The sequence below is a fragment of the Urocampus carinirostris genome, chromosome 2, assembly GCF_059441175.1.
Source record: "Urocampus carinirostris isolate Australia breed hairy pipefish chromosome 2, RoL_Ucar_1.0, whole genome shotgun sequence".
Taxonomy (NCBI): Eukaryota; Metazoa; Chordata; class Actinopteri; order Syngnathiformes; family Syngnathidae; genus Urocampus; species Urocampus carinirostris.
In genome coordinates this window covers 30,028,276-30,045,044 of record NC_142350.1, presented here as the reverse complement: position 1 = coordinate 30,045,044, position 16,769 = coordinate 30,028,276, and the positions used below count along the sequence as shown (strand labels likewise).

The 16,769-nt window shown below is 40.2% G+C and overlaps 1 protein-coding gene across 2 annotated transcripts in view; it reads right to left on the bottom strand.

Moving 5' to 3' along the window:
- The window catches only part of cdkal1 (CDK5 regulatory subunit associated protein 1-like 1), a 381,323-nt gene that overhangs the window by 157,424 nt on the left and 207,130 nt on the right, over positions 1-16,769 (bottom strand). For both annotated transcript variants that reach the window (XM_088326179.1, XM_088326180.1), the window contains one exon: positions 7,330-7,496. In XM_088326179.1, the coding sequence (XP_088182305.1) occupies positions 7,330-7,496 (167 nt within the window). The remainder of the gene's footprint in view (positions 1-7,329; positions 7,497-16,769) is intronic.

Here is a 16,769-nt window from a genome sequence, read left to right as displayed (position 1 = left end):
AAAATGTGCAAGTGTGCTTGGAGAGGTGAACTTTTCAGCAGGAGCGAAAAGGTTGCTATACATTTTCAGCTTCGATCGCAGCCATTTACTAGGATCCTATTTTACGCTGGTCTTTTTAACACCAAAAAGGCAACAGGGTGTAATTTGGCCTTCACTATAAATGACAGTGAGGTTGATTTTTCTTCTGCCTTTAACATCAGCCGCTGCCAACATCGTGCAGAAAATGGACAACATCATGCAATTAGGAAGAAGGCCAAAATGCATGAATGTATGCATGTACCACACACACTAATATATATATATATATATATATATATATATATATATATATATATATATATATATATATATATATATATGTGTATATAATGTAAAATTTATAATTTGTAGTAAAACAAAAAACAATGCATACAAAAATCCAAGATAGCTGGTTACTTTGCTCAATTTAAGTATCATGTTTGTTGTTTTTGTAAAAAAAAAAGAACAAATTAGATTTAATATCATTATTTTAGAAAAAAATATATGAATGTATATATTATACACAAATTGCCGTTCAAGTTTTCTGTTGTAACAGGAAATGAAAAAAACAAAAATATAAAATGTATAGATATATATATTTTTTGCTCTTTAAGGAATTTTTACCATAAGTTGAATTGCATGAAAGGTTCAACATAAATAGAATGAGATAAACAAGTATGGATATTATCCAATACATAGTTGTCAGTGTAGCATTTACAAGTAGGTCAGGGTGGGGGTCGCAAATCGTGGTGGTAGGGGGGAAACAAATCAGGAAGTGTGGGTGGAAGTTGAGTGGAAAAAAAGGCTAAATGAGGGACAAGAGCAGCAAAGATAAGTGAAGAGGATGACTCTTATCTTTTCTTATGTAGGTTAATTGACTGAGGAATTAAACGGGGGAAAAAGAAAAGATATAATTCAATGTGATGCATGGACATTAACAATAAACGGGTTGCAAGCATATGAAATGATTATTAAGATACACACACAGAAACGGCCTAGTGTGTCATCCCAGCATATTTCTAATTATCGGTTAATTGTTATTCCCTATCATTAGGAGGGCGTTTTTTAATTGTAACGTAGCCAAGCAGAAACCCTACCTATACATGTGGGGGACAATTAGCCACCTCCATTAACCCCTGCTTAATTACAACCTCCACTGCTACATCCCACAGCTCTGTTCTGGCTCCTCTTTAGCCTTCAAATCTATCCCCGGGCCTTCATCCCTGTCTTTTTTTCCCCTGGCTGTGTCCTCGTTCCACTTGATGATAGCTGATCAGGCTTAATTGTTTGATTCAAATTCACCTATGTTGTCAACTTAACAATCCTGTCATTGTCCTTTTTCTGGGTTAAAAAAACTCAGCATTAGTTCTCTGTGTCTTTCTCTTTTTTCCCTTATGATTTTCACAACAACGTTTCAAAAAGCATTTCCTCAGAGATTAATTGTAATCTTGAAAGAAATAAGACCTAGCTGCTTTGTGGAAGTTACTAGTGATTACTTCATTTGAGTTCATATATTTATACAAATGACACAAAATGTCAGGAGAAAATGCAAGTGGGAATCAACATCATAAAGACATTTTATCATACTTTTTAGAACGCAAAGTTGAAAAGGAGGCTAGCACTAGGGGTAGGCAGATTGATTTAAATATCGATATCAAGCAAGTACTACTAAGGTAGCAAAAGTGCTACGTCAACAGAACACAGCGGCCTTCAAAGCAGCGAGTAAAAGTGGCAAGCGGAAGCGCTGTGACCGGGGAAGGAAACGAGGTTGTCGGGCCGGGCTAACGGCTCGGATGAAGGCTAAACCCTTCAAAACGCCTCTACCATCCATTTTCCTATCCAACGTCCGCTCCCTGGACAACAAACTGGACCATTTACAATTGGAATTCTCATCGAACCGCGAGTTGACGAACTGTTGTGCTTTAATTCTGACGGAGACATGGCTAAACTCATCTATCCCGAGTGACGCTGTTAGCATTGTGGGGCTAACTGCTTTCCGCGCCGATAGAAGCGGCGAGCTCACCGGCAAAAGAAAAGGTGGCGGTCTATGCATTTATACAAACAACAACTGGTGTAGAAATGCGAAGATAATCTCGAAACACTGCTCACGAGACATTGAACTTTTGACGGTGATCTGCAGACCGTTCTACCTACCGAGGGAGTTTAGCGCAACCATCATTACTGCCGTGTACGTGCCCCCCAGCGCTAATACGAAGGAGGCAATGGACGTTCTCTACCGAACTGTGAGTGAACTGCAGCATGCTTACACCGAGTGCATTTTTATTGCGGCGGGGGACTTTAACCAGGCCAATATGAAAACAGTTCTCCCGCATTTCCATCAGCATGTAAATTTTGCTACAAGAGGTAGGAACACATTAGACCTGGCCTACACAAACATCAAAGGTGCATATAAAGCAGCCCCCCGCCCCCACCTTGGCTCATCAGATCACCTTTCTGTTATGCTAATTCCAGCATACAAGCCCCTGCTGACCAGAGAAAAACCTACAGTGAAGCAGGTGAGGGTGTGGTCTGAGGGGGCAATGGAGGCACTACAGGACTGCTTTGATTGCACTGATTGGGACATGTTTAAATCGGCTGCCACTTACAACAACACAATAAATATAGATGAGTACGCCATTTCTGTGTCAGCCTATATCAGTAAATGTGCAGAAGACGTCAGCAATACCAAAACTATATGCACCCGTGCCAATCAGAAGCCCTGGATGACTGCTGAGATACGCAAACAACTAAAAGTACGGAACCTTGTCTTTAAATCTGGTGACATGGAGGCGCTGAGATCAGCGAGGGCTAACCTGAACCGGGCTATCAGACTAGCAAAGCGAACGTACAGTCAAAAAATCCAGGAACGTTTCCTCAACAAAACCAACACCAGGGATATGTGGAAAGGCATTCAGGCCATTACCAAATACAAGCCAACCACCGCCCCAGTGCAGGACACTAGCATGGACTTTCTGAATGACCTCAACAAATTCTTTGGAAGGTTCGAGGCACAAAACGGCACCACTGCAGCGAAAGCGGTTCCAAACCAGGACGAAAGAGCACTCCACCTGGACTCATCTGACGTGAGGAAGACCCTGAGAAGGGTCAACACAAGGAAGGCTCCAGGCCCGGACAACATTCCGGGGCGGGTACTTAGGGAGTGCGCCGATCAGCTGGCTTGTGTACTAACAGACATTTTCAACACCTCGCTAGACCAAGCCAAAGTACCATCATGCTTCAAATTTGCCAACATCATCCCAGTGCCAAAGAAACCCCAGATCTTATCATTCAACGATTACCGGCCCGTTGCACTGACTCCTATCATAATGAAGTGCTTTGAGAGACTGGTTAAAGAGCACATCACCTCCAGTCTCCCCTCCTCATTCGACCCCTTTCAGTTTGCCTACAGGACAAACCGCTCCACCAGGGATGCCATCTCCTCTGCGCTTCACCTGAGCCTGACACATCTAGAGGAGAAGAACACCCATGTGCGGATGCTGTTCCTGGACTTCAGTTCAGCATTCAACACCATCATCCCACAACATCTGGTAGACAAAATGAGAGTCCTGGGTTTCAACACCCCCCTGCGGAACTGGCTGCTGGACTTCCTCTGTGACAGACCCCAATCAGTGCGGATAGGTCAGAACAGTTCAGATGTCATCTACCTCAGCACGGGCTCCCCCCAAGGCTGCGTCCTAAGCCCCTTGCTGTTCACCTTGATGACACACGACTGCGTCCCTAGGTCCGCCACAAACCACATCGTGAAGTATGCTGACGACACAACAGTGGTGGGCCTCATCAGGGATGACAACGACCTAGCCTACAGAGAGGAGGTGGAGCAGTTGGTGGGCTGGTGCAGGGACAACAGCCTGGTCCTGAATGTTGACAAAACTAAAGAGATCATTGTCGACTTTAGGAAAAACCAGCCCAACCATGCCCCACTTTGCATCAACAACAAGGCTGTGGAAGTTGTCAGCAGTATCAAGTTCCTAGGGGTGCACATTACAAACAAACTCACCTGGTCCGTGAACACTGCATCACTGGTTAAGAGGGCACAGCAGCGCCTGTACTTCCTGCGGAGGATGAGGAGAGCCCACCTGCCCCCACCCTCCCTCATCACATTCTACAGGGGCACCATAGAGAGTATCCTGACCAGCTGTATCTCTGTGTGGTGTGGAGGCTGCAGCGCTACCGACTGGGGTAGTGTGAGGAGGGTAACGAGGACAGCAGAGAAAATAATCGGGACTACACTTCCCTCCATTCAGGACATTGGCCAGAAGCGCTGCCTATCCCATGCTAAGAACATTACCGGGGACCCCTCTCACCCCCATCATGGACTGTTCACTCTGCTAGCCTCTGGGAAGAGGTTCTGCAGTGTGCGGTGCAGGACCACCAGGCTCCGCAATAGTCTAGTCCCCCTGGCCATTAGACTGTTAAATGGTCAATCTAACATATAGTTAACTTAAATCTAAACGGCTGCTAATCTGACTTTTTGCACTACTGGCAGTTTTTTATAGCTTGCCACTCATTGCACATTGCTCTCTGCACTATGGTAAATTACAGCGTTATTGTTACAGTGTTAATGTTACAGTGTACCTGACTTGTTAACCTGACTGCCCATTTTGCACATCTGGTTAGCTACTCTTCTTGCACTATCGGCACTATGGTAAAATACTATACGTAGCCAAAATACAAACAACTTTATTTATTTCTGTACATTCAAGGAAACTGTGGGGGTCAGATGCATCGACATTTCGTTCTGTATACACGTGTACTAGAATGACAATAAAGTAGATCTGAATCTGAATCTGAATCTGAAAACTTCATTCAGTTATTCATACATACTTGGATCGGATGGATACTACAGTCCTGCGATCGATACTATTGTCCTGGTATTGATATATCGCTCCATCAATTTCCTCAGAGTACCGCTTTTTTGTGCATAATGGTATTGTTTACACGATTTGCACTTGCAAAGAATTATGCAATGAAAGGTACAATTGTCATGGTGTCGTTGTTATATCTGTTATTTTGTTACACTGCAGTGTTTAGGATTTACTCTTTTGACTTGTGTTCTGAAACCATTGTGCATTTTAATCCGTTTTGCATTTGACATGTTAACATGACAATAAACTATTTTTCATTTTTCAATAAACATGACATTTCCAAGTAAAAATGATCGGTGTTCGATCAGTATTGATCAATAATACTTTGTATTTACTTGGATTGGATCAATACCAAAATTCTAATTATCACCCACCCCTAGTGGTCAGTTCTAAGTGCTCTTTCAGCAATTTTTATGGTTACCATTTTCTGAGTAATTACTATATACTACTACTATTAATGAGTATGTTAGGAGTGACAAGATTGGATAGATTGAGAAATGCAATTGTGAGAGACAGAACTGGAGTAGTCGTGGAACTGAGCAAGCGTGTTGATAAAAGAATACTCGGTTGGTTTGGACACATGGAGAGGATGGATGAGGAGCAAATGTTGAAGAAGATCTACAGAACAGAAGTAAATGGAAGGAGACCAAGAGGAAGGCTGCGATTGACGTGGATGATTGGTGTTATGAGTGCACTGCAGGAAAGAGGTCTAAATATAATAGAAGCTAGAGCTCTTGTTGGTGATAGGAAGGAGAGGAGAGGTGTTGTGAAAGGATATTGGGATTGTGGACGCGTTCTTAAGGATGGGCTGGGCACCCGTATGACGCGTCAAGGGTAAACCAGTGAAAGCTGTCGGGCCCTGCTGTTGAACAAAAGAGTGTGTTGTGTCACCCTGATCCGAGTGACATGGCCGCTTTCTGGTGTCCCATTTCATCTGGAGGGACGACCAACTTAGGTGCCGAGGTGCCTAACTTGTTTGGGTGTTTGGGCAATTGGGTTGGCCATGGTCCAAACATTTTTTGTGTGGTTTTTTTTGCTGTTTTTATCACTTTTATTTTCCTCGTTATTGTATGTGTTTGTCTTGCTGTCGGTCACCCCTCTTGAGGGATATGACCAAGGTAGATAGATAGATAGAATAGTATCACGGAATGCGCTTTATCCCACAAACGACCCCCACCCACCCCATACACACAGAAAAAGGTGACCAGATGATGAATGTGCTGTATCAGAGTCAGATCAGGAGGCTACTGCCAACACCATGGAAACCAGTATCATCTGTTACATGTAGGGGAGCAAATGCCGACCCCCCCCCCATAAGTAAAACAACCTGCAGAGGAATGGGTGCCGCCAGGCTGTACTTGAACAAGACACACCACACCTGCACTATTTTCATTGCACTATTGTTATGATGCATTTAAAACTGAGTTCTGTCTCCAAGCACTATATTGTTAATAGGTTTGCCTGTTTATCCTGCCATATTTTGTATCGTGTTTTTCGCTTTTCTTAACTAAGTCTTAATTAGTATTTATCCTGAGGTTCCATGTCTAATCTCATTTCTTACAATGTTTGCTACATTATAATCAATGACAAAAAATACAGATCTAATTTTAAATCTTTAGAATAATATTAAACAATGGTATTATTATGATTTGAATTGGTCAATCTACATACACACTAGAACATTGTTTGTAAACATTATTCAATTCCAAGAGGCTAACAAGACAGAGAATACAATACTGGTTGATTTTTTTGAGTTTGCATTATGTTACGATTCTACATTCAGCTGTCTAGACAGTATTGACCACTGATTGAATTCATAGAAAACAATAGCAACATTGTTAGACCACAGCATGCGTCACAGATTTAAACGATGTTATTATCTGTATTGATTCATTCGAAGAATTCTAGGGAAAAGAGAATCACTTGATAATCTCTCCTCACACACGCCATCAAATATTTCCATTTTGGTTTCAGCTTCCTTTCGCCTCTCCAAAAACTATTATGTTTGAAAGCCTACTGAGTACTGAAAAATATGACACAAAGACAATAGAAAAAAAAAGAGTGAAAATTGGGAGATTTCAATGATAGTAAGTAAGACTGACAAGACACATGGTGAGGAGCGGACTGAACAGAGAGAGAAAGAGGGGATAACATTGTCCATTGTTCCATTAGGCAAGGCAATAATGACTGATAAAACGAAACGACTAAAGAGGACACAATGGTCCTTAATTGACTCATTAGTGAGAGAGGAGAATGAACCGCACTAATGAATGGAGCTTTACAGCAATACTGCTTGCTAAGCAAACCAGAGAGGCATTTAGTATATGAAATCTAGACAAAGCAATATTTGTCCACTAGAAGGGATAACAATAAGCAGAAAGGAGAAAAAAAAGGATCTCTAGTTTAAGTTTTAGGTTCGTCATACCTCAAGGTGTTCCAAAATATAGGGTGGGTTGGTCATGCCGAGCCTTAGCATGGCTCCTTCGGGAATCTCCTCGACCAGCTTCCATAGTAGAGTTGGCAGGTCGGTCCCGATGTCTCGACCATAAGCGCCGGTGTCTTCGCTGGTCAACCAGATTTCACAAACTCCCTCTGGACAGAAAAATAGACAAAAGGAAACATTGCTTTAAGTGGAATTGTGTTTTCTGGTTACCAACATCCCGTTGTTGTCCATTAATTGTTTTCCGAAATTAATAATTCATTCAATTAAGCAAATAACATGTTGGGTTTATCCCCATAATTACGAAAATATGTTGCAAAATATTCCAATCGCCGGGGGACTCGAGAAATTTCGTCTCAAACTTGACCCATCTGGCTTGTTTGCGGTAGAGTTGTGATGTCATTGAAGCAACAAAGCACTTTCAAAATGGCAAATTCAAATAACACAACATGTAAGGCCAGCTCAGAAAGGGGACGGTGATTGTTGAGAACAACGATTGCATACCGCTCATTTCGCTCCCGGTTGGGACTTTTTGGCTGCCCACCATGTGTTGTCTGGCAACATTAGCAGTGGTTTTGCTGTGTCCGTTGGGTTTAATCCCTTTTATATCCCAGCCTTTATGTTTGTCGTCCTAACCGTTGTTGTTGGATCCCGGTTTGCCTGGTTACACACTGCGTGTTTTTGGTCAAGTTTTTTTGCCAACGCTGCAGCTGTCTTCTTTTTCTTATCGGCCCAGTATAGCTTGTAGATAAATTATGCATTTTGGTCCTTGATTAACAATGGACTATATAAAACAGATTATCAAGACGACTATGAAAAAATGTAAGAAATAAAAGGTTGCGGCCCTTACAGTACAGAGATAATCTCTGCTTAATATCTTCTCCTGTCATCTTTGGTTAACTCATTGGCAAGCAGCGTGCTGTCCGCCTGCTAGGATGTCACCTACATAGCCTGCGGTGGAAACACATGCCATATCGAGATAATCCGTGCAAAAGTGTGCCGAGGCAAGCGCAGCGGTGCTGTGTAGCTGCTTAGTTAACACGTAGTTTCGTCTTCACTTGGACATAAGCAATATACACCCGAGGTAAATACAGATAGGTCAACCCTGTTGTGATAACTACAATGCAATACACTAGAGGTTCTTCTTTACTGTGAGTAATAGCACACTTTGAGCTCCTGTTTATCGTTAATTGGATTTTACAGCACCTTAATAATGATTTACCTCTGCAACAGAAATAGACTTGAACGAGTGAACATTTAATCTAAGCAAGCAGTAGTTTCCCTTAACAATTAGAGCTGTAGGGGCACCATTTCATGTGGTGTGTCTTGGGTAAGTAAAGCCTGGTGGCGCCCATCCCTCTCCGGGCCAACAAATCTTTCCACCGGGTCTCGAACCAGGGATCTATTGTGTTAGACGAATATGCTAACCACTGCACGACGGAAACAGCACATACTCAAAAGTAGAGCAACAACAATTTTTTACTTTGAAGCCTAAGACGGAAAGCTAATTTAAAAGTAAAGGAGAGTCTGAGAATGACCGCAACTGAATGAGCGAACCACAAATTCAAATCATATATTACTGTAGTAGATTTCATATATATAAGTTTTTCCCCTTTTTTATCTGTATTAATTTCAGTAAAAATCAAGAAAGGTTATTCATTGCCATCATTGTATAGACGGTTTATTTAAAAAAATAGAAAGTTTCTATCTGCGTTTTTTTTTTATATTGAATAAATACTGCAAAGTACGTTAATCAGAGGAAATACAACAAGCTTAATTAACACACTCTAATTTTTTTTGTTTTAATCTGGATAGTATTGTGTATATATTTTCTAAGGGAATGTCTGTCTTATTTGACCACTAAATGTCACTCTAAATGGACAAGGAAGAGTATGCATCATTTTACTCCTCTTTTTTTTTTGCCTAACCCTTATAAGGTTTTGTGGTACCCGTAGTAGCAAGATGGAGGACAATGATGTCAGCTTCCTTTTGGTAGGGCTCCGACCTCTGAAACAGCTATAAGTGTTGCACCTTTATATGACAGTTCATATATGTCTGCGTATTATTACATCTATACTTTAATTTTAAAATGAATTAAGTTTATCTTCTCACTAGAAGCCTCTAAATAATACACACTATGCACAATTTGGGAAAAAAAAAACCTGATTGCAATTTCTTAGACCAGTATTGCAATGTCGATGAGAGTTTTTATTTGAAAAGAAAAGTGCATTTTTTGTGCTGGTTTTGTTTTTTGTGAGTACTTAATCATAGTGATATGCTCTAACCCAGTAGTTGGGAACCTTTTTAACACAAAGAGCCACAATAGCAAAACATTTTGCTTTTCTTTTGAGAGGGAGAGAGCCATACCATATATTTTAAGATGAAATTCAGAAAAAAACGCCAAACCAATTTATTTCGAGAAAATCCACTTTTTCAGCTCATTTTACTGGGTGACATAAGATGGTTGAATAAAATTAATGACTTAATAATAATGACAGACCCTGTATTCCATACCAAAAAAAATACCACTTATGCAAACAAAACATTCTGTGTGCTAGGCTAGTATTTCTTGCTGTTTTCGTCATAAAGTGTCTCAACAGTGAACATGCATTATTTAATAAGTTTCCATATAAAGGATTCCTTAGCAACGTACAGCTAAAATGGGGTTTGTTGGTATGACACCTGGACTGAAGGCTGTAGTAGGGAGTATGCACTTTTTATCATGAACTAAACCATTTATGATGTTGGCGCCATGTCAGCTTTGCACGGACGACAATCGGCCCAGCACTTTTTAGAATTGAAACACTATATATGAGTTGTAAGTGAGTTTGACTATATCTCCAAGTCATAGGTTCTCAACCAGGTAATTGTGTAATTTTGTAACTGTAATCCTGTGCAGTCCTTTGAGACATTTTTGTGATTAAGGGCTATATAAATAAATTTGACTTGACTTGACTTGACTCAACCCCTGCTTTATCCTTAAGAAAGCCGCACCATCTTCTGGGGAGTTTTGTGAGGGTTGCTGACTTCTGACCTTTTTGATTCCACAATCGATGTAAGTACCTGCCTACCTACAAAATGCAAGGGATTCCACTCCAAGCTCATTAAAATAGTGGTGTAGTCAAAAACAATTTTCAAATAGACTTTTTTTGGGGGAGGATTCCACCACTCAAAAATGCTTACTAGGTGGGTGTGAGGCATAGCAAACTTTGCCTCACGTTTATTGGCCAGTGCCGTTAAAACAATTTCACAAGATGATGCCAGTAGCCCTTAGGCCACCTTGCCCTTAGCTTTCTGTGAGAAGTGTAGCCCACCCCATATCAGACATGTCAATTGTAAAAAAGAGGGGGAAAAAAGAAGAAAAAAAAGAAGAAAAAGAAACGTTGACTGTGAGGGTCGCCGTTTCAAGGACAAGTGCAAATTCGAGTATTTTTTTTTTATTGAATTCAGAAACAACTGCCTCTGCCTAATTTGCCAAGAGATTGGTGGCTATTTCCAAAGAATATAATATCAAGAAGCACTGCCAGACAAACCATGCTGACTACGACAAGCTAACTGCAAACTAAGGCTGTGAAATGCTGAACTGGAAGATGTTTTAACGCAGGGGTGTCAAACTCATTTGAACTCGGGGGCCACCACCATAGAACAAACATTCTGTCGGGGCCGGACTAGTAGATTCAAGAGAGAAAAAAAAAGAGAGATAAAGAAATAAGAGAAAGAGGGAGGGAAACAAAAGATAAAAAGTCGTGAGAGAGGGGGAAAAGAAATGGAGAGGAAAAAAGAAATCCAAAGAGAAATAGAAAGACGGAAGGAGAGAAAAGAGGAAAGAAAGCGCGAAGGGTAGGAAGAGAGAAAGAGAAAATGGAAAAAAGGTAGTTAGAGCAAAAGAGGTTAAAAGACACAGAGAGAGAAAAAGACAAAGAGCAACAAAGGAAAAGAAAAAAAGAGACACAGAGAGTGAAAGAGACAGGGTGGGAGAAAAAGGGTAGAGAGAGAGAGAGCGAGAGAGCGAGAGAGAAATACAAGTAGAGTGTCTTTATTCGAGGCAACTGGCTTTGGCAACATCAAGTGGACATAATTCAACCTGCAGCTTGTTTTTCTCTTGTGCTTCTCTGAGGGTTGTCTCGTGGGCCGGATTCAATCCCTTAGCGGGCCTGATCCGGCCCGCGGGCCGCCTGTTTGACACCTGTGTTTTAACGGCACAGCAGCACTCTTTTACTAGACCACGTGAGTCTATGAAAATACAACAAAGGCGAGCTACAAGGTTGCCGCAAACTATGTATGGTGTCCACTCAGCTTCTCAGGCATGTTTTGGGTGTTAGTGTTATTGGTTCAGAGAATGCCAGGCCTAATAGTTGGCCCTTACACATTTTTAGCTTACCGAATCGGACATGCTTTCGGAAAAGTTTGGACACCCCTAGGCAAAGCGAACCCACCAGAGCAGGTGCAATGGCGTCATTTTTAAGCAGACTTGATTTATTTTTCGTCAACTGATGCATTGATCTATTGAGTCAGGCTGCCGGGAAACCTGAATACAATTTCAAACATTTGCAAGCACTTAACTAAAAAATCAAGCACTTTTCAAATTTTGAAAACACATTTTCAGGGATTTCAAGCACTTGTATAAACCCTGTATATTGTTACCAATGACAAAAACAACTCTAATCTATTATTTTATCCTCTTAAAGAAAAGTCAGAATAAAAAACGTCAAATAGCACTAACTGCTTTAGTGAATTCCATGACGCAAATCACACAAATTGGCAATTAGCATATTTTGCAAAATGAAAATCAGAATGCTAATCAAAAAAAAAAAATCACAGCAGTCTCTTTCATTATCACAAAGTTTACCTGTGCTGCAAGGCCACCACAGTCACTGCCACTAATTAAAACAACCGTCTTATAAACACGTATTCCCATAAACTGAAGGTCACAAGCGGCAACAGGAGATTTATCCAGCTTCATGCTAAATTAGAGTGACGCTTGCTAGTGCAACTTAATGAGCTAACTGTCATTTGGCTGCAGGTCTGGAAAGAGTTGATTGCTTAAGCGATGTGTTACAACGTATCCCGGATCAAGCAGGCCATTCTTATGGGTACAGTGTGTAATATATGACCAATAGATATGTCTGCTCCCGAAAATGATTACTTGAAAGTGCAAGCGAAAATGCAAACTACAGAGAATCAACATTATTTTCCCTCTCCTTTTTGTTTAGCCTTTTGAGAAGTAGAAAAAAGTAAAACCAAAAAAAAGGGGAAAAAAGAAATTGAGAAAAATGTAAAAAAACTAAAAAGAAAAAAGGAAAAGAAAGAAGACAAAAGGAAAAGGTAGGGAAAAAAAGATGAAAATTTAAAAAGGAACTGAGAGGAAAAAAACAGCAAAAATGAAATTAAAAGGAAATAAGGGAAAAAGAAATAAAATTAAAAAAAAAACTAAAATTGATAAGATAAAAATGACAGAAAAAAATGGGAAAAAAGAAAATGACATCTCACCATAGGATTTGTTTTACTACGCTCTTTAAAAAAAAAATTATGAGCAAAAGAAAGAAAAGATGAAAAAAGAGGTAAGATGGCGGCCAATCATGTCAGATTCCTCTAGATATCATCTTATGTCAAATAGATGCAAATTTTTTGACTATTTATATATATTTTTAAAAATGCATGTTTACATGGTCCTTATATGTTTGTGAATTATTTAAATCAATGTTGTTGTTTATATACAGTAATCCCTCGGTTATCGCGGTTAATGGGGACCAAAACCACCCGCGAAAAGTGAAAATCCGCAAAGTAGTGACGCCCCTTCAAAAATGCTTAAAAAAAACCAACTTTTTTTTATTATTTTTTATTTTTTTATTTTTTTTAGACCCGGTTAATGGGGACCAAAACCACCCGCGAAAAGTGAAAATCCGCAAAGTAGCGACGCCCCTTCAAAAATGCTTAAAAAAAACAACTTTTTTTTATTATTTTTTATTATTTTATTTTTTTTAGACCCGGTTAATGGGGACCAAAACCACCCGCGAAAAGTGAAAATCTGCGAAGTAGCGACGCCCCTTCAAAAATGCTTATAGGAAAAAAAAAATGTTTTTAATTATTTTATTTTATTATTATTACTTTTTAGACCCTTAAAGCTCTGAACCCGCGAACGTGGAACCGCGAGGTAGCGAGGTCCCACTTTTTTTTTCCAATTATTATTATTTTTTTTTTTTTAAACCACCAAGTGACGCTAAATGATACTCACTGTCCCTTCAAAGAACGAAATGCCCAGCAGTGACTCATGAGGGTTCTCAGTAGCATCAACCCGAAACAGAAGTTTCAGGTGATCTTCTACAAAGCCACAGTGGAAAGCATTCTGCAATACAAAATCACTGTGGGGTATGCTGGGAGCACGGCAGCAGATAGGAAAACCATACAGAGAGTAATCACACAGCCCAGAAGATCAGCTGCTCCTCTCTGCTCAGTCTAGAGGACATTGCCAGCTTGCAATTTTGTAGCAGAGCCATTAACGTTATAAAAGTCACTTCCTGCCCCAGCCATCACCTCTTTGACCTTTTGCCCTCTGGTAGGCAGTACAGGTCCCTCAAAACAAACACAAACGGTCTCAGGGACAGTTTTTTCCCAGGGCTATCACCACCATAAACAAGTGCACAGAACTTTGACAGTAAACTATTGGAACCTATTTCATTTTCTTTTTTTGATGCTGCTAAAAATGAAACAGTGAAAACATAAAAAACTGCATGAAACAGTGAAAATATATTGTTTTTTGTTGCTGTTAAATGTTATTGCACTTCTCTGTAATTACTCGGTCAAAAATTTAAGTATCACATTTGACTCGCATCTGTCCTTCCAGATACAAGTTCAGAATGTTTCTAGAACAGATGTTTTCCATCTTAGCAACATTGCAAATAATAATAGTCTTTAGTCTGTACAGCCCTTTAAGACTTCTTGTGATTAAGGGCTCGGTAGTCTAGATGGTAGAGTGCCCGGTTCGAGACTGGGAGGTCGCTGGTTCAAGCCTCGGCCTAGTTTTACAACATTGGTACTCATTGCCTCCCTGCTTGGCGCTCGGCATTAAGGTTTGGAATTGGGGGGTTTGGTCACCTAATGACTCCCAACGCAGCAGTTGGGTCTAAAATGGCGGCGCACTGTTTGGCTGCATCGGCTCCCTACAGTTTAACTGTAAGGGTCAGGTGTATCAACATTTTGTTCTGTGTGCATGGTTACAAAGAATGACAAAAGTAAATTCTAATTCTATGCAAATAAACATGACTTGGCTTGTTACGGCAATTATTTTTTATTGCATTATCATTTTAATTTAGTCCAGTTTTCTAAGCACTATGTAGTAAATATATTTTGCCTATTTATCCTGATAGTCCTTTATCTTGTTTCCTCTTTAAAGTCTCTATTACAGGTTTACCCTGGAGTGCCATGTCTAATATCGTTGCATACAATGTTTCACAACGTTGATATCAATGACAATAAAGATAATTCAATTCAACTAAAGCATTTGCACTCACAGGGAAGCATTGGTACACACTTACTAGCGCAAAATTGTCATTAGCATTAGCCAAGTCGGACACAAAAGATGCGACTTTGTGAGGGTGGAACACATGAAGGAGTAAAAGCTCATATTTAAAGGTGTGCCCGAGCCGAAAGATTGACGATGATAACAGCCTAATTGTTCAGATTAAAACCATTTTCCAAAGCTCATCATCATTGACAATAGGATGCACTAATGATTTTTGCAGGACAGCTGAACCTACAAACACATCTATGAATCATGCAGGATCAAACACAGAGCAGGAAACGCGCACACCCACAGTAAAAAAACAACAGGAGAGTGAGAGCATTTTATCCTATACGCAATTAATTAAAGACGGTTCACCTTGGTCTAACAATCAGAAGCCTGCTTCATTAAATTTCCCTAATCGCTAACTACTGTTATTAATTTGAATTTTGAGGAAGCGAGTCAGTCTTTTTTTCAAGCATGGTCTGCTATAGTCTTTGACAGATAGTGGAGGGCAAGGTTAATTACGGGAAATGACATAAGCAAAGAACTGGGTGGAATAAAAGTTGAGATGAAAACCTTTAAGTGGGAACTAGGGGTGAGATATTCTTGGATTAACAGTGAATCTGACGTGAACGAATCTGAAACTATTCATAAACGTTCACATTCAGATTGTTAAAATATGTACCGTATTTTCCGCACTATAAGGCGCACCTAAAAGCCTTTATTTTTTTCAAAAGCTGACCATGCGCCTTATAATACAGTGCGCCTTATATATGGATCAATATTAAGTCGCAAAGTCTTGCAACTAATGCAAAAGCAGCCGCCGACTAGATTTCCCCCCGAACGCCAAGTAGTACGCGGTGTATGCTGGGATTTATTTACCGGCGTTTCATTGGCTAACCAATGTGTCAATCATCATTTGAATCGATCACGATTGGCTAAAGTTATTCGGAGGTTAAGGGGCGGTTCCTTTTTATCATTTACAGGCTGGCATTGGCTTAAACGGCAAAACAAAGCCTGCAATTGGCCGAAAAAGATGTGTCAATCATCAGTTGGATTGATCACTATTGGCTAAAGTTATTCGGAGGTCAAGGGGCGGATCCTTTTTATCATTTACAGCCTGGCATTGGCTTAAACGGCGAAACAAAGCCTGCAATTGGCCGAAAAAGAGGAATGTGTATAGCACGTGGCTGACGGCATAGAGAAAGCATTTTTTTCTATTCTATATTTGTAAATACTTTATTCTCCTGGATTTACTACCCTCACGGATATAAAAGGAAATTGGCTGCACATTATTATAAACCCAACGACTTCGGTGAGCTACTCCGGGTTTTATATTGTCCCTGTATCTTGTTTCAGACTGAACTCGATGTTTCTGTGATAAGCGATGCAGATAATGGATGGAATGGAGTGTCTATTTTTAAATTAAACTCAATTCCAAGTGTTTATCGTCATATGCACAGTAAAGTTGCGAGCAAAAAAGAAAATAGATACTAAGGAATGGTTGGCATTTCTTGAATCCCAAGACTTTAACCTTCCGAATGATGGAACGATGCATTTGAGTGACATCGTACGGACACTGCATCCGCTCGTGTTCTTGACACGTATTTGCGTCTTTGCAAGCTTTGGGCATGTTAAGGGGATAATAAGTTGGACTGAACTATCTGACTGTTTTGTCGACGTTCCCATTGTAGCGCCTTATAATCCGGTGCGTCTTATGTATGTCAAAAATAGGACCAAAAACTATTTTTTTTTGGGGTGCGCCTTATAGTGCGGAAAATCGGTATTTGTTTAATATACTTGGTCCCATTGGGGAGGGATACACTAAATGACCAATTTACCAATTTAATCTGTTATTGAATGTAGGTAAAACTAAGGAGATGATAATAAATTTCCGTACTACGCCTCCCCCACATGTGCC